General features: G+C 55.1%; 1 protein-coding gene and 1 non-coding gene across 2 annotated transcripts in view; one reads left to right on the forward strand and one right to left on the reverse strand.

Moving 5' to 3' along the window:
* Positions 1–134: 134 nt before the first annotated feature.
* On the forward strand, positions 135–207 carry TRNAG-CCC (transfer RNA glycine (anticodon CCC)). The gene has a single exon. It is a non-coding gene; the product is annotated as a tRNA-Gly (tRNA).
* A 5,131-nt stretch (positions 208–5,338) lies between these two features.
* CAMKK1 (calcium/calmodulin dependent protein kinase kinase 1) overlaps positions 5,339–27,272 on the reverse strand; it is a 28,131-nt gene continuing 6,197 nt past the window's right edge. Inside the window, exons 2-16 of the mRNA NM_001192251.3 lie at positions 25,232–25,633; positions 24,284–24,331; positions 23,467–23,520; positions 23,014–23,065; positions 22,632–22,765; positions 22,170–22,206; positions 21,318–21,339; positions 19,924–20,012; positions 15,871–16,070; positions 13,968–14,021; positions 13,176–13,249; positions 10,896–10,983; positions 10,550–10,678; positions 8,069–8,172; positions 5,339–5,805 (exon numbers count right to left, since the gene is read on the reverse strand). Coding sequence (NP_001179180.3) covers positions 5,733–5,805; positions 8,069–8,172; positions 10,550–10,678; positions 10,896–10,983; positions 13,176–13,249; positions 13,968–14,021; positions 15,871–16,070; positions 19,924–20,012; positions 21,318–21,339; positions 22,170–22,206; positions 22,632–22,765; positions 23,014–23,065; positions 23,467–23,520; positions 24,284–24,331; positions 25,232–25,591 — 1,518 coding nt within the window. The 5' untranslated portion in view covers positions 25,592–25,633 and the 3' untranslated portion in view covers positions 5,339–5,732. The remainder of the gene's footprint in view (positions 5,806–8,068; positions 8,173–10,549; positions 10,679–10,895; positions 10,984–13,175; positions 13,250–13,967; positions 14,022–15,870; positions 16,071–19,923; positions 20,013–21,317; positions 21,340–22,169; positions 22,207–22,631; positions 22,766–23,013; positions 23,066–23,466; positions 23,521–24,283; positions 24,332–25,231; positions 25,634–27,272) is intronic.

Consider the following 27,272-nt stretch of genomic DNA (forward strand, 5'->3'; position numbering starts at 1 on the left):
TACCAGGGAAGGGGGCACAGTTCTTGAGGTGCGAGCCTGCTGTGTTCCCCCTTTGCCTGGAAAAGTAACAAAGCTACTCTATTCCTCTCAAAGAAAGAAAAAATAATTATAACAAGACAGTCCCTAGGAGGGACTTCCTGATGGTCCAGTGGTTAAGACTCTGCACTCCCAATACAGGGGGCCTGGGTTCGATCCCTGGTCAGGGAACTAGAGCTCGTATGTCACAAGGAAGATGCCACGTGCCACAAATGAGACCTGGCACAGCCAAGTAAATAAGTAAATATTTAAAATAATTAATTAATTTAAAAAAAAAGCTCCCTAGGAAATTCTAGCCACATTGGTAACTGCTGTTTAGGCTGAATTGAGAGTGGGAGAGGGCAAACCACAGCTGGGAGCCCTCTCTCCCTTTTGGGGTGTAGTTTCTCAGGAAGGCAGGTGGAAGTTGGCAAGATTAGCTGAAAGAAGACCAGAGCACCTGGGAGCATGCGGATCCTCTCCCAGGAAAGCTCCTCGCCTCAAGGCTGATCCCCTGGACCTGGGGGAGACTGAGGGTAGAGAAGTTTAACCAGCTGCTTCCCGTGTTTCGGTTCCCTGTGGTTGTGAGATCATTCCTTCAGTGTGGACCTGTGCCTGGGCCAAGGGGGTGGGTCTTGAGACCAAAAGACCAGTGGGTCAACAGGCTGTCAGTGCAGAGAGTATCAGCCAAGAGCATGTGCTATGACTAGGCCAAGCAGTGACCAGCCCTGCTGGGGACGGGGCAGAGTGAACCAGGCAGCGAGAGGGAAGACGGAGCCTGTGCAGAGCGTGTTTGAGTGAGAAGGCAAAGGGGGTTCTTTTTGAATGCCTGGGAGTATGAAGCAGCAGCCTTCAGAGAGCCAACGGAGTAGAAATTGGGTAAATGGTTAAGGGGAGACCTGAGCTAGTCAGAAAGCTGAGGAGCAGGAGGTGATGACCAGCAAAGGCCAGAGATATACAGGCCACGGAAGGAGCTTCCTAGGGATCAGGTGGAGAGAATGGGATTCCCGAAGTGGAGGATGGGTGGGAGGGAGGCCCTTGGGTGGGAGGGAGGCCCTGTTCTTGTGATTTAGTTGAAAGATGCTTTTTGAATGGTCTTCACCATGGCAGATCAGGGAGTGACATAGTCAGTGGACAAGGCTGCAACCCCTGAGCCCTGTTTCCAGTCTTGTAGCAGATGGACCAGACACCAGACCACATGCCAAGGGTGCCTCTGGGACAGTGGACCAGGGAAGGCTTCCTGGAGTTGACTTGGAGATGGTGGGGGTCTAGGCAGGGAAGGCAAGATGGAAAGGGCAAGGAAGTTGACCACAAAGCTGGCATGGGCTAATGATAAACTGTCAGCTGTCCTGGAGAGTGAGAGGACCCAGACTTTGTTCCCTGGGTCATCCTAGCTGGAAAAATGGATGTGTCTGAGACCCCAGGGGGCAGATCCAGGGGTGTGTGTGTGCAGGAAGGGACAGGGACAGGGACAGGAAGTGTCATTTAAGCCATGGACACCCAGACCATCAGGAGGCTGATGCAGTGCAGGGAGTGACCAGGGCTATGTTCTGCAGGTGGGACAGAGGACAGTCTCCTCCCAGCCCCTCCTGGTCTCCTTCTGGGCCCCAGTTGACTCCTAGGGCCCAGTACCACCCACCACATTGTTCCCTGGCCTCCCTCAGTGGAATCCCAGGGCCCAGGAGGAAGCCCCATAGATGGGTCTGCTTGTTTTCCTGAGGGGAGGTTATGTGGATGTGCCAGTCTGTGTTTAGGGGAGTGATTCTAGAACCTGTGAACTGTTTATATGGGTCCCAGTATGCGTCTGGATGTTCCCTGGGAATACTGGGCCTCTCAGTGGCCCTGACCACCCATCCCTCCTCTCCTTCAGGCTGAGACCATATAGGATGATAGAGGTTGGGGGGAGGAGAGACCAGGCACAATGCCTATGGAATTCGGAGCTCAAAGACATTCTCTGCAAAAAATCAGGACCTTCCACGGTAAAGCTCGGACTTGCCTCAAGCCTTCAGCTGGGCACCCTGGCCTGGACTCACCTCCACCCTGTGGTTAGGCCTGGGAGTGCAACCCCCATCTCTGATTTTTCCTAGTTCTTCCAGGTGTGCAGGGCTCTTGGTTTTCCTGACAGATGACATGGGAAGACCTGGGTGGCGGTGGGGGCAGGAGACCTGGGCTCTAGCCTGGCTCTTCCCTAACTCACGAGTGTGACTCTGAGCCTCAGTTTCCTGACCTTAGTATGGCACATAGAGTGGCTGTCCTCGTGGCGAAATGACATCGCGGTCCCATTTAGAGCTCCTGGAACACATGACAAACTGGACTGTCAGACCCAGGCAGGAGATTTGGTGACCAGCGCTGGGGATGAACCAGCCTGAGGATTTTTCCCACTGCAGAATAGGCCTTGGAGGGAGGGGCCAACAGCGATGAGCAGAAGCGGGGAGGGGGAATGGCCACATCCGGGAGGAGTGGGTGAGTCTGAGGAGCCATGGGGAGCAAGGAGAGGGGGTAGGTGGGGCATGGGTCAGGAGAGCATACAGGGAGGCCTTCGGGGCTGATGGCAATGGCCTCAAACCCCAGGCTGAGCGCTGTAGGGAGCTCGGAAGGGTTCTGAGAGGGGTGGATGTGGTCAGGTGGGTGCCCAAAGATCACTGGCTGCTTGTAAGAAGATGGATTGGAGCACTGACCAAGGCCAGAGACCAGTGAGGAAATGAGAGATAGTGGGTCCAAAATTGAGGGGCAGGGTAGATCATTTTTTAAAAAAAATACGTATTGGCTGCCCCAGGGCTTAGTTGTGGCATGTGAACTCTTAGTTGTGGCTTGTGGGATCTAGCTCCCTAAGCAGGGATCAAACCCACACCCTCTGCATTAGGAGGGGCAGCCTTGACCCCTGGACTACCAGGGAAGTACCCCAGTGATGACTATTTTCATCATGGCTATGGAGAGGCCTTCCACGAGAGGGGAGCTGCTGGGTCCAAAACGCTGGTAAAACTGAAAGTTGCTCAGTCATGTCTTACTCTTTTAGACCCCATGGACCGTAGAATCCATGGAATTCTCCAGGCCAGAATACTGGAGTGGGTAGCCTTTCCCTTCTCCAGGGGATCTTCCCAACCCAGGGATCGAACCCACATCACCTGCATTGCAGATGGATTCTTTACCACCTGAGCTACAAAGGAAGCCAAAAAGCTGGTACCAGTGCCCAAGGCTAAGAGGCACCAGGAGGACACTGGCCCGTGGCACAGGGACTCCTGTGAGTGCCCACCTGGGACTTGAGCCCCATGAGGAGTAGCACTGGCTCCCCAGGAGCAGACTTTGACCTCCCTGGGCCCCCGTGAAACAGGCAGGATGTCCTTAGGGGCTGCCGATCGGCTCCCAAACACCCTGTTCTTTCCAAGCAGGAGCCATAGGACCCACCAAGGAGACTGAGTCACATCCTGAACTGTAGCCCCTCACTCTTCAAATCAACCCTCTCGGTGCAGCATTGGCGGTATCGTGCTGGGAAGGTAGCTGCCTTCCCAATCACCCCTCCCTCCAGCCCTCCAGCCTCCTCCACACTCAGAGTTCCTCCCCCTGTTTTCCTACTCAGACCCCTGCAGAAAAGGTAGCAAAGCCAGCTGGTGAGAAAGAACACATCCAGATGCAGAAAATGTACATACAAGTCTGTGTTTTTTTTTTTAAACTCAAGAAAGGGCTTTTATTGATTTTAACTCACTTCCTGGGAAGTTAATTTTTAAAACACTCTTATGGAGTTTATCCATCCCTTGTGCTACATTCAGAAACAATGATGCCAACCAAAACCCTCAGCAATGGGGTGAATATGGGCCCACCCCGAAGAAGTTGGGTCGACCCCAGTGAAGCTGGGTCCACCCCCAATGAAGCTGGGTCCACCCCCAGTGAAGCTGGGCCCACCCCCAGTGAAGCTGGGCCCACCTCCAATGAAGCTGGCTCCACCCCCAATGAAGCTAGGTCCACCCCAATGAAGCTGGGCCCGCCCCCAATGAAGCTGGGCCCACCCCAATGAAGCTGGGCCCCAGTGAGGCTAAGCCCACTGTGAGCCTGCAAGGTGGTGGTGAGGTGCCCTTGAAACCCCTACCCTCCAGGTCTCAGCACACAGATGCTGAAGGAAAACATGCTGCTCTGTGAATGGCCTCCCATGAACTCCATAAAAGTGTTCTGAAGAACAGTACCAAATCATCGTTTAAGCCCTGGGTTACAATGACTTAGTGCAAAGGAGCAGGGAGAAACATGGACCCAGTGACAACGGGCCGCATTCTGCTCAGAGCCTTAAATAAACATAGAAAGTATATTACAGATGCATCTGCCAGTGCAAGACATGCTGTGTGCAGCAGATGGGCACACACGGGCGCGTGTGCGGAGGAGCGACGTACACCCACAGGCACAGAGAACACGCGGGAGGCACCGTTCCTCCAGCCCCGCCTTCTTTCCTCTCAACAGAGCACTCCTGCCACACGAACCCAGTGCAGGCGACTGAAATCCCTTGTTTGGCTCATGTATTCAGGGCAGGGATCCGAGTCCTGCTTTATTTTCCTTCGGGGGGGTCAGTCTCTTGAGCATTTGGTCAGTCCAAGGCCGAGCCACCAGCCAGGCACTGATCCCAGAGAGAAGTCAGCTCCAGCTCTGAGCAGACAGGATGACGACTGTCGGGGTGAGGCAGTAACAAAAGGCCCACCTCTCTGTGGGCAACTGCCCGCGTGCATACCTCACCAGGGTTAGGCCTCTAGAGCAGCCTCCAACCTGGGCAGTTGGTCCTTTGGGCGCTGGAATGTGAGGGCAGCTTCTGGGGCCAGATGGGGAGGCCGGCTGATGATCTGATTTCTGTGACTTTACCATCTTTAAGCCCACAGGCCTGTGAGCCCAGGGCCCTCGGTCAATGTCAGCCCTGGTGTCTTTCTGCAGCCGCAGCTCTAGGGAGCCACCGCGGGAGAGAGGGAGGCGCAGGGAAGAGTGATGCTCTTGGTTCAGGCCTCTCTGCTCAAAGCCTCAACTTGGCCCCTTCTGCGGAGAGGGCTGAAACACGATCCAGGACGGTCAGTCCAATCCACTTGGTGGCCAAGGAATGGTGGGCACGCTGGGGACCACCCACAGCTCATTAGGTGTTCCCAAGCAGGGCTGTGCACCTGCCTCCCCCACCAGATGACAAACAAAAGGAAAAAGGAATCTGGATTCTCCGACATTGGCCCCAGCCCCAGCGAGGCCCGGGACTACCCACCAAGGACTCAGAGCCTCCACGCCAGTGTTCTCCGCAGACACGGGCTCCGACAGCGCCCCCCGGAGGTGGGCAGCGTGCGCCCCTCCTCGAGCGTGCGGCCGCTGAGCCACGCCCACCTGGCCTCTGCAGGCTTCCCGCTCACCTTCCTTGTTTCCTGCCTCCTGCCCCTGGGCCTTGCCAACCGGCCGGGCTGGGTTTCTAAGGCATCACGGGCACCAAGCTTCCCCAAAGGATGAGTCCCGCCAGGGAGAGCCAGGACGAAGAGAAAGGCCTTGTGGGAGCCCTACCCACCCCCTACACCCCAGGTGACACACATTCCGATCCTGTCCCTGGACACGTGCGCGCGGAGGTCATGCAGACGGGGGAGGAGGGCCGGGAGAGGGGCCACAGTCCTTAGCCCCCTGCCGGCAGGGTCGGCTGTTGGCATGAGGGCGGTGGGCCTTTGGAGGCGCGGGATGAGCGTGCTGCCGGGCGGCCCTGGGCGCATGCGGGGGGCTCAGGACGCAGCCTCGTCTTCTTGGACACCGGGCAGCTCTGGGCTTTTGCCTCCTTCGCCAAACCCGTCTTTCCTGTTCAGGGGACACCAGGGGCAGAGGGACCTCAGAGGTCAGAACATGCATGCAGGAGGACACGCTCATACACACTCATAGGCATTTTTATCCACATCTCTCAAATCCCCCAAGCTCAGCTCAGTCTCGCCACCCTGCACTGTGGTCCCTTGCTGGTTACCCACCCATAGTCTCAGCCCACAACTCTCCATGGCTCCCTATTGCTTGGAAAGGAAGTCTAGACTTCCCACCCTGACTTCTGGAGCCTTGCCAGATCTGACCAGACATGGCCTGGCTCAGGCCCCATGGTCCAGGGTAGGAGGGCTTTGGTTTTGCTTTTTCTTTGTTCACAGGACAGATTCTACCCATCAGTCTTGGGATTCTGTCCCATATTCAGTAGATTCCCATTATCATCCTGATATCACCCCCCCCCCCACAACCCCGTGCCAGGGCCTTTAAAAAAAAAGATTAATAAATGGGTTTTGGTATCTTTAAAAAGGATCCATCCCATTTACTTCTACTATAGAGTTATCCTAAAGCATAAAGAACAGAGTCAATCAAGGATAAATGTTGGGACTCTGATGGGGTAAAACCTACTTTTCAAAACTAAACCTGTGACATGTGTGCATGCTAAGCTGTTTCAGTCATGTCCAACTCTGTGACCCTATGCACCATAGCCCACCAGGCTCCTCTGTCCATGGGCTTATCCAGGCAAGAATACTGGAATGGCTTGCCATGTCCTCCAGGGGATCTTCCCAGCCCAGGGATTGAACCTGTGTCTCCTGCAGCTCCTGCATTGCAGGCAGATTCTTTACTAAGCCACTGGGGAAGCCTGTGTCACAGAATTAGAATTTTTATATCTAGGAAATGTTAAGCCCCATCCTTTCACAGTCCAGATGAAGGAACTGACCTGTCTCCCCACTAACGTGTCCATAAAAGAACAATGGCTGCCTTGCTCAGTTGTACCCTTGGCGTTCAGCCCTGTGCCCGTCATTGACCTGGGCTGCATGTGTCCTTAGCCTGTGACTGGCCTGTCCCACCACCAGGGGGCGCTGAGTCATAGGCACTTAGCTAGAGACCAGATGTTCAGGTTTGCCCCTCTGGTCTTAGTTCTGCCTGCTGTCTGGACATAATTAGCAATAGCTTTCTCTTTCACTCTCCAAAGTGGCTCCATTTGGATGGTAGATATATGGTCCCCTACACGAAACCCAGTTCCAGCATTGTGGCCTGCAGATCCCGAGGAGGACAAGGACTCCGTCTCCCAGGCCTGGCCACTTCACAGGGAACAGGCGGTAAGCTCAGGACAGTCAAGGCCTCTCCCAGGCCCCCACCTGCAACCCTCCTTTGTCAAGAGGAGGGCCCGAGGTTGGTACAGGGACCTCCCTGAGGGTGAGAAACCTCTGTCAGGGAGCAGACACCAGCTCGTCCACAATGATGGGACTCAATAGTCTGAAGAGCCCACTTACAAGAAGGTGGCCTTACATGAACAAAACCAACATCTGGGCCCCTGGATGGCACAAGCGAAACTGCCCCTTCCTGAGAGGCCTAGGAACATGGACAGTGGCTGCTGCTCACCTCCCCGGGGAGCACGCCTTCCTGTAGCCTATGAAGGGGCTGCGGGGAGGAGGGGCTGCACCTCCCCACATGCTCTTCAGAGAAGGCGTGCTCCCCAAGGCCCAGGACCCCTCACTGCCTTCTCCCTGTGGGTCTCTGCACAAACTCCAGCAGGGCTCGCTGGCACCCCAAACTGACTTTTATTTCAGTGGAAGAAGGCGGAAGTGCTGAGGACAGGGCTCACGGAGGTTTGGGGAACTGCTTTTTGGCCCTCTCTCAGGAGGTGGTGAATGCACAGGCCTGACTCTCAGGAGGGAGCCTGCAGCCATGGGGGTTCCTTTTTCCTGGCCGTCGTCGTCATCGGCCAGCCTGTCCTTACTTGCTGGATAAGCGTTTACAAAGTGCTGACTGGGCGCACGGCCTCAGCAATGACCAGAGATCGCACAGGCCACTCAGAAAAGCAGCGAACGCTCCCCCAGACCAGGAAGAAGCAGTTCCTGCCTCCAAGACAAGCCAGCCTTCTACAAAGAGCAGACCTGAGGCCTGTCTGGAAACCTCAACTAGGCTGCCAGGGGCTGAGAACGCAGGTGCAGGCGGGGCCCTGCTGTGAGGCCTGGCTGAATCCCCAGGCTCGGGGCTCAGCCTGGTGATGTTCAGAGTGAGGGGATGTGCCGCAGCCCCCACCCCACCCCAGGGAGCGCCCGGCAGGCCTCAGCCCACCAGTACTTACGACAGTAAGCTTCCTGGGGCAGACATGGATCTCGCTTCCCTCCGTGCCTGGGGCTCGAACGGGTTGCCAAAGGAACGCTTTCTCAGCATGGACTTAACCAGGATCTGGGGAGGATGGATCAGCATGAGGAACACAGGCCCCCAGGTTCCCAGACACACAGGCAGCCTCCACTCTGACTTCCAGACGGGGAGGCAGCTGGGTGGCCCTGCTGAGGTTCCCTTTCCTGGGACAGGACAAGGAGGAGCATCCCAAGCAGAGGAAAGGGCAAGAGCATGGAGGGAAGGTGGTTGAGGGTGGATTCTGGAAACGGTGAGGAGCCTGGTGCGTGGGGGACACTGAGACCGGTAGCGGACCAGGAAGGATCTGGACCACCAGGCGGAGGGCACAGGGAGTGCAATAAGGAAATGCCTTCTGGCTCCGCAGGAAGGATGGAGTGGAGGAGAGGCTGTCTTGGGCTGCGCAGTGGAGTGGGGGGATGTCGACAGAGGACAGGCCCCTATCCCTGACTCTGTGACTTTGTCCCTCCTCCCGCTATAAGGACAGCTCCATCCCCCCTGCCCACATGCACATAAACTCTCACACGTGTGCATGGCGCCAGGGCTGTCTTCATCTCTTCCTTCCTTCTTTCTATCAATAAGTGTTATATTGAGTGCCTACATATGCCAGACACTATTCTAGGCACAGGGAGCACACTGCGTCAAATATTCTTGCCCTCATGGAGCTTATCGGAGAAGGCAATGGCACCCACTCCAGTACTCTTGCCTGGAGAATCCCAGGGATGGCGGAGCCTGGTGGGCTGCTGTCTATGGGGTTGCGCACAGTCAGACATGACTGACGCGACTTAGCAGCATCAGCAGCATGGAGTTTATATTCTAGTTGCAGAGACAGGCAATAAATAAGACAGATGACTAGAACATATGTTCATTAGTGGTAAGGGCTCAGGTGGAAAAAATAAAACAAGGGAAGGGGGATAAGGTATGACAAAGAGGAGGATGGAATTTTTGATAAGGGGGCTGGGAAGGGTCTCGTCTCACAAGATGACTCTGGAATGAAGACCTGGAGGGAGTGAGGAAGCGGCTCTGTGGACACTGGGGCTGGAGTGTCCCAGTCAGAGGGAAAGGATGTTCAAAGGCACTGGGGCAGCAGCTTCCGTGGTGCATGGTTGGAACCAAGAGAATGGAGGGAAGAGAGGAGGTTGGCAGGGAAAGGGGGACAGGCAGGCCATGCAGGGTCTGAGCTGAGAAGTGACATGACCAGGTCACCAGACCACCCTGGCTGCTGAGCTGAGCATTTACTGTAGGGGGACCGGAGCAAGGGTGGAATCAGGGGGACAAGCTGGGAGGCAATTCCACTGGTTCAGGAGAGAGATGATGGTAGCTAAGACCAGGGATGTGGCAGTATGGACCCTATGCTGCTGCTGCTGCTAAGTCGCTTCAGTCATGTCCGACTCCATGTGACCCCATAGACGGCAGCCCACCTGGCTCTGCCGTCACTGGGACTCTCCAGGCAAGAACACTGGAGTGGCTGCCATTTCCTTCTCCAATGCATGAAAGTAAAAAGTGAAAGTGAAGTCGCTCAGTCGTGTCCAACTCTTAGCGACCCCATGGGCTACAGCCTACAAGGCTCCACCATCCCTGGGATTCTCCAGGCAAGAGTACTTGAGTGGGGTGCCATTGCTATAGGAGCTGATAATTCCAGGGATTCCATACAGCCCCGGAGCTCTGTGGAGTTCAGGAACCTTTAGCCTGCTGGCCCTAGCTGGGCCTGGACCCAGTAGGGAGGCATGAAGTGCACAGACCAGACCCCACCCCCGGCACAGGCTCCAGCTCGCTCTCCTGGCATCGTGCTCACCCTGACTCACCATGAAACCTCAGCACAGGGCAGGTCATGACTCTCAGTGTCCCCTGCCCCCGCCACCAAAAAAAAAAAAAAAAAACAGATGGCCATCAGGGGCTATGTTAATAACTTCCAACTGTTAAGGTGGAAGATGTCCAGAGGAGGATGAGAACATCTAAAACTTGACAGGAGAGCAGGGGGAGCACACAGGTGGTGTCTGCCTGATGTGCGGGGGCCCCGGGGTCACTTCTCCAAATCAAAGGCATCCGAGGCCTTTCCCCTGTCATGTCCTTGGCACCTAGTCCAGTGCCTGGAAAATAGCAGAAGTTCAATAAACCTTAGGAAGGAAGGAAGGAAATGCTTCTCCAGTTGTGGTGAATGTTGACACTCAGCAAGGGCCAGTATATTTAAATCATTCACTCTCCTCACCACGCCTCCTGGTCTCTCTACCATGAGACTGAATAGCGTGACCTTGTTCCTGTGGGTCTGCAGTGAAACAGTGGCCTTGGGCCCAGCAATGGGGCTGGCCAAGCAGAAAGCCGTCGGTCCCATCATCGGGCCCAGCACAGAGCAAGTCTCAGGTGGTGCCCACGCCCGCTGCCAGGCCCTCCCAGGAGTTGGCGCCTTCTGCCCCCATCCACTTACCACCGTGGTCCAGCTGGGTATGAGCCTGACCGAGTTCTTCACCTCCTCCTCCGTCACCTCCACCATGCTGCAGTGCTCCTCCTCCGAGGGAAGGGGCTCCTCCCCATTCTTGGTCACCCAGGGGTGCAACTGTGGAGGAGAGGATAGGGAGGGTCAGGGCCACCGGTGATAGACACTGGCCAGCAAATGCCAGGACCTGGGCATTGCACCAGCAGTCCCCTTGAGGGCCCAAAGGCCACAAGCCCCAACCCAGCACACACATGCCTCCAGTGTAAGGCTCTCCAAATGGGGAAACCAAGGCCTGCATTCTGCGGCCCAGCCCGGCCCAGCACCTCTGGTTCCCAACCTTGATGTCTGGCACCCCAATTCTCGTTTCAGGGTTCTTGTCTAGCATCTTCAGGATTAAGTCCTTGAGCTCTTCGCTGACCTTTGGCCTAAAAAAGAGGAAGGAAGGAGACGAGGGAGAGACAGCTGATGGTCCTCTCCTTCCCACCTCTCCACCCTACCCTGCTCCAGGCTTCCCTGAATTGACACATGGCTCAGTGGTAAAGAACCCGCCTGCCAATGCAGGAGATGCCAGAGACTCTTAGTGACTCTCTGATCCCTGAGTCAGAAAGATCCCCCGGAGTAAGTCTTTTGGACTCTGTGGGAGAGGGCGAGGGTGGGATGATTTGGGAGAATGGCATTGAAACATGTATAATATCGTATGTGAAACGAACCGCCAGTCCAGGTTTGATGCATGATACAGGATGCTCAGGGCTGGTGCACTGGGATGACCCAGAGGGATGGTATAGGGAGGGAGGTGGGAAGGGGGTTCAGGATGGGGAACACGTGTGCACCCGTGGCGGATTCATGTTGATGTATGGCAAATCCAATACAATATTGTAAAGTAATTAGCCTCCAATTAAAATAAATAAATTTATATTAAAAAAAAAAAGAAATGGCAACCCACTCCAGTATTCCTGGAAGATTCCATGGACAGAGGAGCCTGGCGGGCTACAGTCCATGGGGTCACAAAGAGTCAGACATGACTGAGGACCCACACACAGAGCAGAAACACTGCTGACCCTCAGGTCTCAGAGGGCAGGACAGGAGAGACGCCCCCAAGGCACCAAGGTGGAAGGAGAGAGTTTCAGAACAAGGGTACGGATATCCTTCTCCCCTGAGTACAACGTAAAGCAGTCACCCTCAGGGGGCAGAGGTCACAGACACACAAACAGGCTCCCGTGGGTGTTGGACACCCGCCCGCAGAGGGCAGAGATGATGAGGATAATGTGAGAAGAGTCACTTTATGAGGCTCCAGGGGGCCTTCAGCCCCACTCACCCCACCCCCATCTTCTCCTTTCATCCACCAGGGAGGCAGCCAGGAGGATACCCACTGGACAGAGAAGGAAACCAAGGCCCGCATCACCCCACCTCACCCCCAACCCCGACCCCGCACCAAGAGTGCAGGCAGGGCCAAGGCTCGTGGGGAGGGTGCAGGGCTCAGCCCACATCAGCTTCGACCGGCTCTGCCCAGGCTTCAGGCTTCACTGCTACTTAAATTCTTGGCAGAAGGAGCCTACTCTTAGGACTATGACCTTCGCTCCCTCTGCTGGCCTAGATTCCTAATCCCTTTTAAAACTCCTGGGCTGGGGAGGATACAAAGCAGGAGGAAGGACGAGAAGCCCGGCAGTCAGAGGAAAGGGACCAGCCAGTGCTGTGGGGGCGGCAGCTGCGGGGCGGGGAGCCATGTGGTGGGTGAACAGCGGGTGGGACCCGGGGGTCCTTGAATGCCCGGGCCAGGGCGCTCCTGTTCTTGAAGCAGGAGATAGGGTGAGATGTGTTGTGCTTTATAGGGTCACTCTGCCTGACCGTGGTGGTTGGACAGGGAGGAGGACTGAACCAGGTAGGAGGTGCCCTTGGCAACCAAGCCAAAAAAATGTAAGCGGTGGACTCACCAAGGCTTGGAGCCAGACAGGAAGTTTTGGGCGAGAGGGGGTAGGAGCACAGAGGACAGCTCCCACGTTGGTTTCTGACCTGCCTGGGGCACTCTGAGCACAAGGCAAAAGGGCCCTAAAATGTAAAGGCTGGGTCCGCAGGCCGGCTGCCGTGGTAACCAGCATCTTGATCAGAACCTTGAATGAGCACAGGGGGGCCTCTCCAAACAGTCCCTTTGGGCTCAGGGACCTCAGTCGCAAAGGAAGGGGGAGGGCGGAAGGAGTGGCTTCAAGTCCGAGGCCCACTGAGCCTGCACTTTTCCATCTGTGAAATGGGGGAGCACACTGGCGCCATGAAGTCCCCCCACCCTGTGTGGAGAAGGTGGAAGTTCCCCGTGGGTGCAGGGTCTATGTGGGCATGATGTCACTGATCTCATGGAGGCCTTCAGTGAAGGAGCAGATGAACATGTAACCTGGGGTCATCCCTGCCCCACTCCTGGATTCAGAGTTCCTGTCTGTACAAGGAGATCTGACTCAGGTATCTGGGACCTTCTGACATCACCCCCTATCTGCTCCCAGGGAGCAGCATCCCCACCTCCAGGTCTGCAGGCTGGGGCGGGGCCCTGGAAGGACAAAAGCTCTGCTAAGACTCAGACACGCCTCCCTGGGGGTGGGCGGGGCCCATGGTGGACAACTGAACAACTCACTCCTCAGGGAACACGACGGCCTCGTTCTTGATCTTGCGGTGCAGGGCCAGGATGTAATCGTCGATGAACGGGCACTGCAGGGGGAAGAGACAAAGAATGCGGGCCCAGCGCCTCAGCCCACTGGGGGCAGCTCTGGGCTCCTCATGAGATGGGGGTAGGGGGGCCTCATCAGGGCCTGGCCCACAGGAGATGCCCAACAAACGTGGACTGAATGGATGTGTCATGGAGGGACACTGTGTACCCGCCAGCGTAACAGCCACTCGCAGCAAGGCCTGCACTGCCGGGGCCTAAGGTTTGGGAACGTGCTCCCCGAGATTCCGTCCTGTGCCTCAGCACGGTCCCTGGAGTGGGAACACCTCTGGACAGGGATCTCGGCCATGTCAAGGTCGGGGGTCCGGCCTGACTCAGAGCAGGTGTCCAGGACGATTTGTTGAATGAATGAAGGATTGAGTGAATTTGTGAATGAATGAATGGCATCGAAGGATAGAAGGACAGGGAGCGCTCAGGCTGGAGTGGTGTTTAAGACCACCATCTAACCTCTATGGGAAGTCTGCTGACCCAGGACTCCTGAACATGAATCCATCCCCTCAAGGGGACAAGGGGACATGAGAAAAATAGAAACGCCCCTTTTCCTTCCATCATCTCTGAGCTGAGTGGGCTCTTTCAAAGTCACTTTACTTCAGGACGCAAAGGCACAGCCTACATCTATCATGCATCCTGGCTCAGCTCGCCCAATCCATGGTGCCAGGGGTGTGGGCTGGCCCCGGCTCTGCCAGCCCACCCAGCACTCACCTTCCCATAGACGAAGCAGTACAGCGTGACCCCTGTGGCCCACACATCCAAGGCCTAGAAAGAAACAGTTCCCATCAGTCCCCCAAAAGGAACAGACACACCCCTTGCTCACCCAGATCCAGTGGGCCATGGGAGAGGGCAAGCAGGAGACCTCCTTCCCCAGTCATGTATTCACTCAACAAACACTCCCAGGCCCTTGTTCTATGCCGGACCCTGTGCTGAGCACTGGGGACATGCGGATGGCCAGAGCAGGGCCCCTGCCCTCCAGGGTTTCCAAGTCTCCTTGGAATGGGCCCAAACCAGACATGTTTCCAAGAGAACAGTGCAAAACCCACCTCGTCTACAAGGTCACATTTGCAGTACCTATAACACTGATGCACCCCAGAATATTGAATTTAGACTTGCTAAACCAGCTCTGGCTTTGAGAAGTCATCCCTCTTGCTGATGATCCACTGGAGAAGCCACCATCCACCTTCTTTCTGACACCAGAACAGCCCCTGGCCCTCAGTCACCTCCACAACCCCTCGGGGCTCCCCTGCACCCTGGATTCGAATGTGGCCTGTCTCTACAAGCTCCCGCTTCTGGAACCCCACTTCCTCTTCTCATATCCACTTTCTCTTATGTGAGTGATCCTCAAATCTCTACCTACACATTCCTGCCACAGATGCCTCATCTGAATCCAATCAGGGAACACTAGGCAAATGCAAACTGATGTCATTCTACAAAATAACAGGCCTGTTCTCTTCGCAAATGCCAAGGCTAAGCCACTCTTCCAGATTAAAGGGCCCCAAAGAGACAGGACAAGTGAATGCAGTAACTGACCCAGGATTGGATCCTGAACCAGAAAACGAAAAGGCATTAAAGGACACAGGATGGGGGTAACTGATGAAATCCGAGTGAGGTCGTTTAGGTCGCTTAGGTAACAGTCTTTTATTGATCATAAATGTCCTGACTTTCATAACTCTACTGAGGTTATATAACAGAATGTCCTTGTTCTCAGAAAACATCCCTGGCAGTATTTAGCCATAAAGGGGGGATAATGTCTACAACTTCCACAGTGAAAAGGCAACTGGGATAAAATGACCTATATGGGAATGACTTAATATGTATATATGTATAATTGATTCACTTTGCAGCACACTTGAAACTAACACAACATTGTAAATAAATTCTACTCGAATAAAAATTAATTAAAATAAAAATTAAAAAAAAAAAAGTCTCTATTTACATCCCTCTCTTGACCTCCATATCAACACACGTGTCCAAACTCCTCAACCATTTCCTCCATGGCAGAACCACGGTGGGGGGCAGCCAGCACTCCACAGGGGACAGCAGGCTGTGTGCCCGGGGACACAGAACACAGCCTCTGCTCAGAAAGCCTTGCCACTGCCTCTGTCACTTAGGACCAAGCCCACACTCCAGACCCTCTAAACTCTGCCCAAATGCCACTGCACCCCTCAGTTCTCTGGTATGTTCTCTGGACCTCACCTCCTGTAAATTCTCTCCGTTCTTTAAGGCCTAGTTCAAATACTGCCATAGCCCAAGAAGTCAGGGGAGCCTCCGACATCCCCCTAGACAAGAGCTTTCCTGTTCTTTCACCATGACCAGAGGGCAGGGAGCTGAGCCATCCGAGCTCTGACTGTTCCACATCCTAGCCCAGAACTCAGCACAGAGCAGCTGATGAGAAATTTCTGCAGGGGGCCATTGTGCCAGAGAAAGAGAGGAGACCCAAGCTGGGGTTCTTGTTTGCCAGGAAAAGGCAAACCTGGGGGAGAGGGCCGTGTTTGGTGCTCACTCCTGAGACACGAGGACCCTGGCTCCCCCAGATTGGACATGGGATGGCATGACATGCTCTCCCACCCCTCCATCTAAACCCCAACCCAGACTGGACCCTGGGGGCCACCTTTCCACTGAAGCTCTGGCCGGAGTCAGAAATGGCCTCAGGGGCCATGAACGCTGGGGTCCCAGCCGTGCTGGACAGCCGAGCGTCGTTCCCCTCGAACTGGTTGCTGACGCCGAAGTCAGCAATCTTCACGTGCCCGTCGTCCCCCAGAAGCAGGTTGGATGGCTTGATGTCCCTGTGGATGATCTTCTGGTAGTGCACTGCAGAGAGAGGCAGCTCGAGCGTCGGCCTGCGGCCCCTTCACCCAAAACTGCCCCCTCGGCCCTCACCTGGCCCAGGAGGCGGCCTCAAGCTCCAGGAGAGAAGCAGCTGAGACTTCCTGGCCCCTGCACACACTCGTCTCATGAGGACCTTGGAAGAGGATGTCAGGGCCCCCTGCTCAGCTATGCAGTGAAGACACTAACTCAGGCTGTTAGTAACAGAGCCAAGCCTGGACTCGTAGGAATCTTGGGACTCCAAGCCCGGTGCTCTCTCCATGGCAGTCAAGGCCCCTGCCACTGAGTGGACGTCAAAGGAAACTGGGGGAAGAGGGTCTCCATAGGCCCTCCCTGCCCCCCTCCCATGTGAGTGCCATCTGCAGGCTCAAAGCCCATCAGAATCTTTCCATACTTTGGGACTTCCCTGGTGGCCTAGTGGCTAAGACTCCATGTTCCCAATGCAAGGAGCCCAGGTTCGATCCCTGGTCAGGGAACTGGATCCCACATGCCACAACTAAGAGTTCATATGCTGCAACTATAAGGTCCTGCATGCCACACGAAGACTGAAGACGCTGTGTGTCGCAACTAAGACATCGCGCAGCTAAATAAATCAATTAAACAAATAAACCTGCCTCCAGTTCCTTCCCCTACCCAGCCTGTCACAGCTGCCACTGCTTCTTGGACTGAGGGTAGGCTTGTGGGGTATCCTGCAGAGGTATTGCCCTCAGCCCCTGGACTCTGGGCCAATGGGGTTTTGGAGAGGGAGGGCATGCCAGGCTTTGGGACCTCCAGGATGAACATGGCTGGGGTTCTGGTCAGCCTTCTCTAGTAGGCTGAGTGCCCACCCTGCTTCCTGGGTCCAGCATTCCTGGGAAGAGACGAGCAGCTCAGACTGAGATGACCAGAGATGTCCCAGCAGAGAAAAGGCACTGACTTCACTCACAGCCATGCACTTATGAGCTCGCCACTCAGCAAATACCTTCCCCTGGACCAACACATCCTGGGATGATGGAGACAAGGGAAGATGGAACAGGAAGGAGGGCAGGGGAGGGGAGAGGAGAAGGAGAGGGTGGCTGGAGGTGGGGGGCAGAAGGAGTGAGGGTCATATAATACTAACAACAGAAGGGCTTCCCTCGTGGCTCAACGGTAAAGAATCTGACTGCCAGTGCAGGAGACACAGGTTCGATTCCTAATCCAGGAAGATCCCACATGCCACAGTGCAACTAAGCCCGTGTGCTGCAACTATCGAGCCTGGTGCTCTAGAGCCTGGGAGCCACAACTACTGAAGCCCACGCACCTGGAGGCCCTCGATCCACAAGAGAAGCCACCACAATGAGAAGCCCGCACATCGCAATTACAGAGCAGCCTCCGCTCACGGCAACCAGAGAAAAGCCCAGGCAGCAACGAAGACCCAGCACAGCCAAAAACAAATATATAAATAAAAATTATTTTAAAAAAATAATAACAACAGAACCCACGACCCTACAGCACTCTCCTCCTATGTGTCAGATGCGCATGAAGCATTTGACACACGCCCATTCGAGCATGAGGCTCAGGAGGCTCTGTATTTGACCATGGAAAGTGGACTCAAATTCTAGCCTCTCCCAAATTCTAGCCTCTCCCTTGAATTCTCAGCTCTTTATCCAAATGGACATCCTGCAGACATCTCAATATATATCCCGATATTTCTCAATCACATTTTTGGTTTTTGGCCGTACTATGCAGCATGCAGGATCTTAGTTCCCGGACCAGGGATCAAAGCCACGCCCCCTGCATTGGGAGCATGGAGTCTTAACCACTGGACCACTAGGGAAGTCCCCCAAACACATATTTAATTCAGAACTTGACCTCTCTATCTGCAATCACCATCAAACAAACAACCCTGTTCCCTGTCTAGTCCTTCCCATTTGGTTAATGGCCATAATACCAGTTGCTCAGCCAAAAACCCCTCTTTCCGTCAAATCTCACATCCAGTTCATCAGCAAGTCCTACGAGGTGGACCTCTCAGATATATTCCAGACCCGACTACTTCTCCTACCTGCATGGCTGCACTCGCCCTGTCTGCGAGAGTCAGGCCTGAGCCTCCCAGAGCACCGGGAGCCTCAACTCCCCCTTCTCAGGCACGGAATCTCAAGATGGGCCTCCAGCACCCACTGTCTCCATTTGTCTGCCTGTCCAGCCCCTGGTGCTGTCCTATCCACTCCAGAAAGCCCTTCATCGACTGTGATTAGCTAGGTCTTGATGAGGCTTTACCCAAGAGTCAGATGGGATCAGCTTGGCTTTTTTTTTTTTGCAGAGAGAGGATGAGAGACAACAGGCCCAGGACAGGAAGTGGGTGGAAGCCAAGCTGGTGTAGGGTTGTGTCTGCCGCAACCACACCAGGCTGAAATGCCCTCCTCTCACACCTCTAGGCCCTTGTAGGGACTTTCTGCAAAGCCCTCTTTCTCTGTGCCTCAGTTTCTCCATATGTACAAAGACAGCATTAACATGAAGGCACTGGAGTGGCTCAAATGAGATAGACATTTGCTGCAGGTCAAACCTCAGCTGGCCCTCACCTGGTCCCCTAGGGAGACAAGATGCTTCTGATAAACCAAGCTGAGGTTTCAGAGGGGGGATGTATCCCACTCCCCAAAACAGGCCAGGACCCTAGGTGCGTGCAGGCTCCCTTCTCCCTATGACCAGAGAGTCACCCGGTCCTGGCCACCCCACCTCCTTCACATCTGCTTCCCACTGCCGCAGCCCTAATCCAGGACTCACCATCTGTCACTTGGGCTGCAAAACCAGCCTCCTCCCTAACCAGTTGGCCACCTCTTGCCCTCCATCCAGCCGCCACACAGCTGCCAGACAGAGCTTTCTAAGACACAAATCCGATCACTCCTCTCCCCTGCTCGAAGCCCTCTGGGTCTCACAAGGCTGACAGGATGAAATCATGAAAGTCCTTTGCAGAGACATTCCCAGCCCTCAAGGTGTGGCCTGGACAGTTGCTTCCATCATCTTTCCCCATCCCCGGCTCCCTGGTTAGAGTCAAACAAACTGAACTCTCCCTTCTCAGACAGTACATGCCTACTCCCCTCTATGCTGCTGCCATATGGTACACCCTCCCACCATGCCTCAAACTGGCCAGTGAACTCCTATTCACCCTTCAGAACCCTGCTTATAAGTGGTCTCCTCTAGGAAGCCTCCCTTGGTCCCTTAGTTCTCTGACAGCTCCTGTGCCTCCCCAGCCTTGGCAAGCACTGCTTAGGTTCCTGTCTCTCCCACTAGGCTGTGAGATCCTGGAGATCTCTTCTGGGTCTTTGACATCTACATGCCCCCAACTGGCACTTACTAGGTACCCATAAATGGACAAATGAATGAATAAATGAATTCGAGAGAGAGGCTAAGCTAACATCACCTGGAGAGGAGGTGATGCTGAGCCCGGAGGTGATGCTCAACCTGGAGGCTGAGCTCTCCATCACCTTAGGGGGCCTCACAATAAACCCACTCTGCTGCCACCCACCGATTCCATGCCAGGACTGACTCTTCCTCGACCAGCTGGACACAAACTCCTTCTCACAGCTCCTGATGCCCTGTGAGAGGCTAAGCTTGAGATACAGGAAGAACATCCACCTATGCGGTAATAAGCAGGCTCCTAGGAGGACTTGGCGCATGCCCAGTGAAATCTGCCGCTACCCTACCTGTTCAGGACGTTTCGGCCCCACCCACAGGCCCATTGACCCGCCCCCAGCTAAAGATGATTGGCAGATCGACACTGACTGACAGGTACGGCTCAGAGCCGGCTCAGCCTGGGCTCCAACCCTTCTCCTGTCCCCCTCTCGGGGCCCCAGCCCAGGGGGGCAGGCAGCCCCTCACTCACAGTACTCAAGGCCCAGGATGATGTCCCTCAGGTAGAGGCGAGCTTGCTCCTCGGGGAAGGGCTTGTCGCAGGGTACTTCCATGACCGGCCTGTCGGGAGGGCGAGGCGGGGGTGGGGGTGGGGGGGCGGAGCGGGGGAGGAGGCGGAGCGTGGTGGGGCGGCGGGGCGGGGGGGGGGGGGGGGGGCGTGTTTAGCTGGAATTAGGATGAGCAAAAGCAGATGGCAGGTTCCCCTTCACTGGGCCCTACAAACTCCCTGGGACCTTTCAGGAGCCCTCTAAGCTCGATGGGTCCCTGGAACACAGTAGCTTTTTCTCTCATATAAAGAAAATTTGAAAATACACATAGATGCAAATATCCCTGTTCAATCGTTACAATTTCAAATTATCTTTATCTTACTTCTGATTGGTTCGGTATATCTTCTTCTAAGTACTTAATTATCAACAATCAGACAGTTGCAAAGATTCCATTTACAGCTGTGTTTTTCAAACTATAGGTCCAGGAACAAGAAGGTCATGAACTCAGTTTAGTGGGTGGCTACTGCTTTTTCTTTTTTTTCTAATAAAGTCCTATATACTAGAGTATATCACATGTAATAAGGATATATACTGTTTTAGAAAACTTTGGTTTCAATTACAGATATGAATGGCAATGTAAAACTTTATTTCTTACTTGGAACAGAGATCAAAAATGCTGAAAGCCCCTGAGTCTTAAAGGACACATTCCCTGCCTCTTCCCAGAACTGGTCTTTAGAGCCTCCCAGACAGAGAGACAAGTCACAGACTGTATTCAAGACCTTAGTGGTTAAGGAGCCCAGTCCACCCAGCCCTGCACCCACTACTCGATGTCTGCTGCTCTGCACATACCCTGAGAAGGTTAGACAAAGCAGACATGAGTTAGAACCCTAGATTTCATCAGCAACTCGCTGTGTGACTTTGGGCAAGCCATTTACCCTCTCTGAACCTCAGCTTCCCCTCTTGTAAAAGGGAGTGAATGCAGTCCCAGCTACCTCACAAAACGTGTAAAACTGAAAGAACTCTTTTGTGATTTGAATACAGGTGAGAGCTGAGTTTCATCTCTATACTTTTCCTTTCTTCTCTCGCTCTGGCATCAAAATTTTCTTCCAGTTCTTCAAAGCCTGGCTGGAAATCCACCCTTCTTCCTGAGGCCTCCCTGACTATTCCAGCCTCACTGACCCCACCAGCCTTCAAAGAATCACCCTCTTGGTCTCTCGTTTCCCACCCATTTCCCCCACCCCACCCCCTGAACCCAGACCACAGCTCCCTAAGGACAGAGCCCGGGCCTCTTTCTTTCACTAGAGTAGCTGACCCTAGGATTAGGGATACGGGGAGGGAAAGGAAGACCTGTCCTGCCTGAACGCGATGGGGAACTCACCCCTTTCTCAGGAGGTCAAACACTGAAAGAAAAGAGAAGAAAAGAAGAGTAGGTAAGTTGCAGCCAGGCTGAAAACACAGCTGATGCCAAGATCTCTGCCCCTTCTGGAGGGTGGGAGAGGGGGCAGGCATCCAGGCATCCAGGGAGAGACAGGAGAGGGGTCCCAGGGTATCAGAGAAGATAAATGGCTGAGAATGGGTCTACTGTGAACTTGCCTCACTGGAACTTTAGGTGCCGAGTGAGGAGCATCATCAAGAACCCCTTTAACAGGGAAACTGAGTCTCAGAGAAGGGGCAGGTATGAGAGGGAGTGGAGGCTAAAGCCTTGGCCTCTAATTCCTAAGCCTCTGTTGCTTCTGGCCCATTCCCTGAAAGCCTCTAAGCCCAACCCTGAATCAGGCACCAGGGACTTAAGTAACAGCATCAGTATTACTATTACTAACAATAATAGCTAATGTGTCTTGCACGTAATAACTCATTTACTTCTCACATCAACCCTATGATGTAGATACCATTACTACCCCCATTTTACAGGTGAGGAAACTGAGGCACAGAGTTATCAGACAGGGCCTGGGAACCCACATCACATGGCCTACTTCTTGCATCTGCCTGATCCACTGTCTCTCCGATCAGTGGCGTGGGGGTTTGGGAATACTAGTTGACTCTAATTGGATATCCTGAGTCTGGCTCAGTAGGGCTGGGGAGAGAATCTGGGGCTTGAGAACATGTCTTTCCTCCCTGTCCCCAGGAGGTCAGTGCATTTCACAAGGCCCATCTGAAGGTCAAGTGTGTCCCTGGGGAGCCTTTGGACCCACCCGGGTAAGCTACTTTGGGGATGAGCTGGGTCACTCACCCAAATAGAGATTGTCCTCAGCTGGGTCATCCAAGACCTGGTGAGAAGGAGCAGACATGGGGGTGGGACTTGGGGAGGCTTGGGGTAGGGGTGCTTGCCAGCCCCAGGACCCACTGTGTGCTTTGCAACCACCCCAGATGATGGAGCAGGAACTGTGCCAGCACGAGGCTGATGAGGCCTCAGAAACCACTGGCCCCTGACCCTGGTCCACCACATGGCACCCTGTCCCTCTCCCCTTCTGCCATGGGGCTCACTTCTTGCCTCTGGAACAGCTCGTCTCCCTCCATGAGAACCTGAGGACATTCCAGAGCAGCCTCACCTGACCCCAGAAGCCCCCTGGCCAACCCTATCCCGGTTCTGGCCCTGCCCTTGGCACACCCCCCTTGGCAAAATCCCTGGGTCTATGCCAGGTGCCCCCTGCACCAAGGGCTACTCCATAGGCCTCATCGGCTCGCCACCTACCTCGATCAGCTTGACCACATTCACGTGGTCCAGCTTCTTCAGGATGGCAATCTCTTGGTACACCCGCTCCAGGGGCAGCAGCTGCTTGGCTGGGCCTCCCTGCGCAGCCTGGGACCCTCTGGGGGGAGGCCTACCTGTGACCAGGAACAGGAGTCCAGCCTGTCACAGGAGGCTGGGCCTCATCACAGCCCTGCAACCAGCCTCAAGCAAGAATCTTGCAAGACCTTGGCCTTGGCCTCAACCCACCAAGCACAGTCCCACCACCAGGCCTTTGCTCACTCTCTCCCTGTCCACCCCCAGTCCTAACGAAGCTAGCCTCCGAGGTCTCCTCCTCCGCCCCCAGGCCAGGAGCTCCCATGCACAGGACCAGACAGATACGCACGTGGGAAGCCGTACTGCTTCAGTAACTTCTTCTTGGAAAGAACTTTCATGGCCTGAGGAGGGAGAGGCAGAGATGTCACTTACGTGGAGCCACCAGGAGCTAGAACAGGCTGGTTACATATGAACTGCGGTCCAGAAAGGCTCATGGGCACGTGGCACTGAGCGTGTGGACTGGCTGCAGTTACACTGAGTTAGGAGGTGGCCATGACTGAACCTTAGGCCTTACCCCTGTTTCCCATAACAACCCTTTCTGGAGCTCTCCCCTCGGAGGCATCCAGCCTCTGCTTGCATATTCCCAGGGTCAATAAGCTCATTCCCTTTGCATTCTGGTAGGGACAGGGAGATTACTCCCTTCACAGGCAGCCTTGTCCACCGTCTTGGCACAGCTTCTGCCCACCCCCAAGTCATCTAGGGCCCAGTGTAGGCGACACCTCCTTCCTTTCCCCAGACTTACATAGTGCCTGTCTTCACTTTCGTTGTAGGCCAGCCTCACCACGCCGTAGGCACCCTGCAAAGAGGCAGAGGTCAGCCCCTGCTGGACAGGGCAGCCTCCCCCAGGACTAGGGGGAGAAGAGAAGGGGAGCCTGAGCTGCTCCTGCCCCCCATCTCCTCCCACATCCCATCTCCACCCTGGCCTCCAGTGGGCATAAATTTCAGGCAGGCAAGGAGAGGGCTCCATGCCCCGGTCACTGCCCCTGCTGGGCTCAGCACAGCTCTATGCCTTCCCCAGTCCCGTCCATCAAAAAATCTGGGGAGAACTTCCCCAGTGGTTCAGTGGTTAAGAATCTACCTGCCAATGCAGGAGACAAGGGTTCGATCCTTGGTCTAGGAAGATTTCACATGCCATGGGGCAACTAAGCCCAGGCACCGCAACTACTGGGCCCACACTCTGGAGCCTGTGAGCCGCAGCTACTGAAGCCCGTGAGCCTAGATCCACGCTCGATATCAAGAAAAGCCACCACAATGAGAAACCCATGCCCTGCAACAAAGAGTAGCCCCTGCTCAACGCGACCAGAGAAAGCCCATGCAGCAAGGAAGACCCAGGACAGGCAATAAATAAATAAACATATAAAACTCCAGGGAGTCAGGAATCAAGAATTATCTCCCATCCCCTGTAGAGGACAAAACTTCCCGCATATCCAGGGTAGGACCTTCTTGGCTCAGCCTCACATTCCCAGAGGAGGAGAGGGGATTGTGGAGGATCCAGACAGCGTGGCTCTGCAAACCCCCAAGACAAGTTCCCCCTGCTCCTGGCCTGCCCCCAGGCCTACCTTGCCAATCTCACTCTGCAGCTTGTACTGGTTCAGCTGTACGCAGTCCTGGTGGGGGAAAGAGAGGGGCCATGAGGCAGAGCTTGATCCAGAAGCAGCACTCCACGTGCACTTCCAGGGCCCAGTCCTGGCCCCAGGCCCCTCACCCCCAGCCCTGGGCCTCCTCAACATTTCAGGTTTAGATGGGGAACTGAGGTGGCGCCAACACCAAAAGCGATACTGAAAGCGACCAGAAGACTTGGATGATGTTTGAATATGTGAATGGTGAACCTTGCCTATGCTTTGTTCCCTGAGAAGTGGTGGAAAAATGCACTCATTTCCACCTGGATACTGGGGGCTGGGAGACCCTGATGTAAGAAATCCACGAGCAAGTGTTTCTAGAAGAAGCTGAATGAGGAGACTGTGTAGACAAGAAAAATGAGGACAGCCTTGGGACCAGAGACCAGAGCCCTGGCTCAGGCATAAAAACCTCAGCTTCTAAAATCTGTAGATTGCTCGGTACTTAGGTTCACTTTAGATTTAAGAGGCAAAGACAGAGCCAGTGGGAGCCCAGAGGCTGGCAGCACACTGGCAGTTTCTGAGTCACAGCAGACTCTGTGAGGCAGGATTAAAGTGGGGGACTCAAGCTGGCGAAGCCTTGGGGCACAGGAGAACACACTGTCTATCTTCAAATCTCGAAACAGACTTCTTGGGGAATAAGGGAGGGATCTATTTCCTAGGCTTAGACTGGGAGTGGGAATGGTGGGACTTATAGGAGGCAGCAACTGGCTCAGATGGAGCTCCCCTGGGTGGGAAGAGGCCACATAGGTAGTGAATTCCTCAGCTCCGGGGGTATGCAAACCAACGTCTGGACAGCTGTGTGGCAGGGGTAGGAGCAAAGGGTCCCAAAGGGTCTTCACTGAGGACAGCTGAGAAGCACATGGGCACCCCCAGCTCTGCTCCACCAACCTCTGCGTCCGAGATGGCCACGTGGTGGGACTCAATGGTGGGCCTGCGCCAGGCCCGCGGGGAGATGTGACTGGCAGGCCCCGTGGCGTAAGGCCCAGCCTGGGCCTCCAGGCAGCTCCCCGCTGGCCGTTCCTGCAGGGAGAACTTCCTTGTCGAGAGGCTGGGCCGGACTGCAGGGTGTCTTGAAGGACCGCTGGGGATCAGGGAGGCTGCTCTGGTCCGCGACGGAGGGTCCACACAGTTCCTGGGAGGCTCCGGGCTGCCATCCGTCTCCTCCAAGTGGGTCACATCAATGGCTGCCACTCGCTCCACCAACTCAGCCCGAGGGTCCTGGCAGCAGACCGCCGGGCCCCCCTCCATTGCCACAGTCAAGGGGGTCCTCAGTGCAGCCTTATGGGGAGCCTGAGAAAAGAGGGCAGAGAAGGCTCCAGTCCTGGCCACCGAGCAAGGAGGCCAGGTTCCCAGGCCCCACCCCCACCATAGCCACAAATTGCGAGTCCCACCTCCATGCCTTTGCCCTGCTTGTTCCCTCTGCCTGGGTCGCCAGCATCCAAACTGAGGTCTCCCTCCTCACTAAAGGAATGCCAGAGGGCTTCCCTGATGGCTCAGTGGAAAAGAATCCGCCTGCCAATGCAGGAGACAGGGGTTCGATCCCTGATCTGGGAGGATCCCACGTACCGTGGAGCAACTAAGCCCATGTGCCACAACTACTGAAGTTGAGCCTGAGCTCTAGAACCCAGAAACAGCAACTACCGAGCCCACGTGCCGCAACTACTGAAGCCCAGGGCCCTAGAGCCCGTGCGCTACAAGAGACGCCACCACAGTGAGAAGCCTGCGCGCTGCCACCAGACAATAGCCGGCGCAGCCATGAAGACCCAGCACAGCCAAAAATACATACAGGTTTTTTTAAAAAAAGGAATTCCAGGAACTCATCTGTCTCTGCTGCACACCAGCCCTCTAGACCTCAGTATTCCCATCTGTAAAACAGGCACATCAGCCTTGCTGGCTTCACAGGGAAGCAGGGAGAATTCGATATTCTGGAGTCAGAACAGACAGATATGGGCAGAACTGGAGGCCTCGTGGCACTGGCAGAAACAGAACCCAGGGTCAGCTTGGGCCCCCATCCAGCAGACAGCCCAGTGACTCACAGCTCCACCCCTTGACAGCAGAGCATTCCAAGGCTGCTGCCACCACCGCTGCACTGCCTGAAGCCGAGCTGAGCTCCTGATGCTTCAGGTCCCCCCCTCCACCCCTGTTGCTGCTTCCAGGAAGACTTCCCTGGGGCTCCAGCCTCTCCCACCCTGGCACCTTCTCCAGGGAGGCCTCTCCAGGGCCATAGGGCAAGTCTCCCATCGCTCCCTTCCCTGCCCCAGCAGAGCCTGCAGCCCAGGACAGGCTCCATTAGAGGAGGGGGCTACTGCTCTGATGACGGTGAAGAGAGACTTCACTGCACTTATTTCTCCTGGTTTTCCCTTCCAGTTTATTCATGTGGCCAAAATGTTCGCCTCATCTGTTCAGGTTGAGATGCTCCCCTGGCCTGGCCTTGCACCCTGGTCCTACTGTAGTCTGAGCCCCCAGCAAGGCCCCAGACCTCTCCAGCTTGAACCCCAAACCAACCTCTGGTGTCCAGTCCCAGCCCTCATATTCAACCACATCCCTGGGCTGAACCCTGACCCCGGGCTGAACCCGGATACGCAGGCTGGGACTCCATTTCTGCCCAGGGCTGAGCACAGGCCCCACCCCACTCAGTGCCCCTCCCCCTTCCTGGACCAGACTGAGTATCTTCTCCGGAAAAGGAAGTAAGTGGACTCCTGACCCTCTGCCCTTCCTGTCTGGTGGTAACTTGCACTGTCACCACAAAACAATTTCGAGAACATGTTCTTTATCTCACTCCTTATTCCCCCATCACCTTACTTTGACAGATGTCAAGGAGGCTGGGCTCGCTGGAGTCCACTGGCTACAGAGGAGCCTGGGCTGGGTTCCTGTCCTGCCTGCCAACCTACCTAGGGCAGCTCCTTCCCAGCTCTGAGCCTCAGTCTTC

Source organism: Bos taurus, chromosome 19 (genome assembly GCF_002263795.3).
Source record: "Bos taurus isolate L1 Dominette 01449 registration number 42190680 breed Hereford chromosome 19, ARS-UCD2.0, whole genome shotgun sequence".
NCBI lineage: Eukaryota > Metazoa > Chordata > Mammalia > Artiodactyla > Bovidae > Bos > Bos taurus.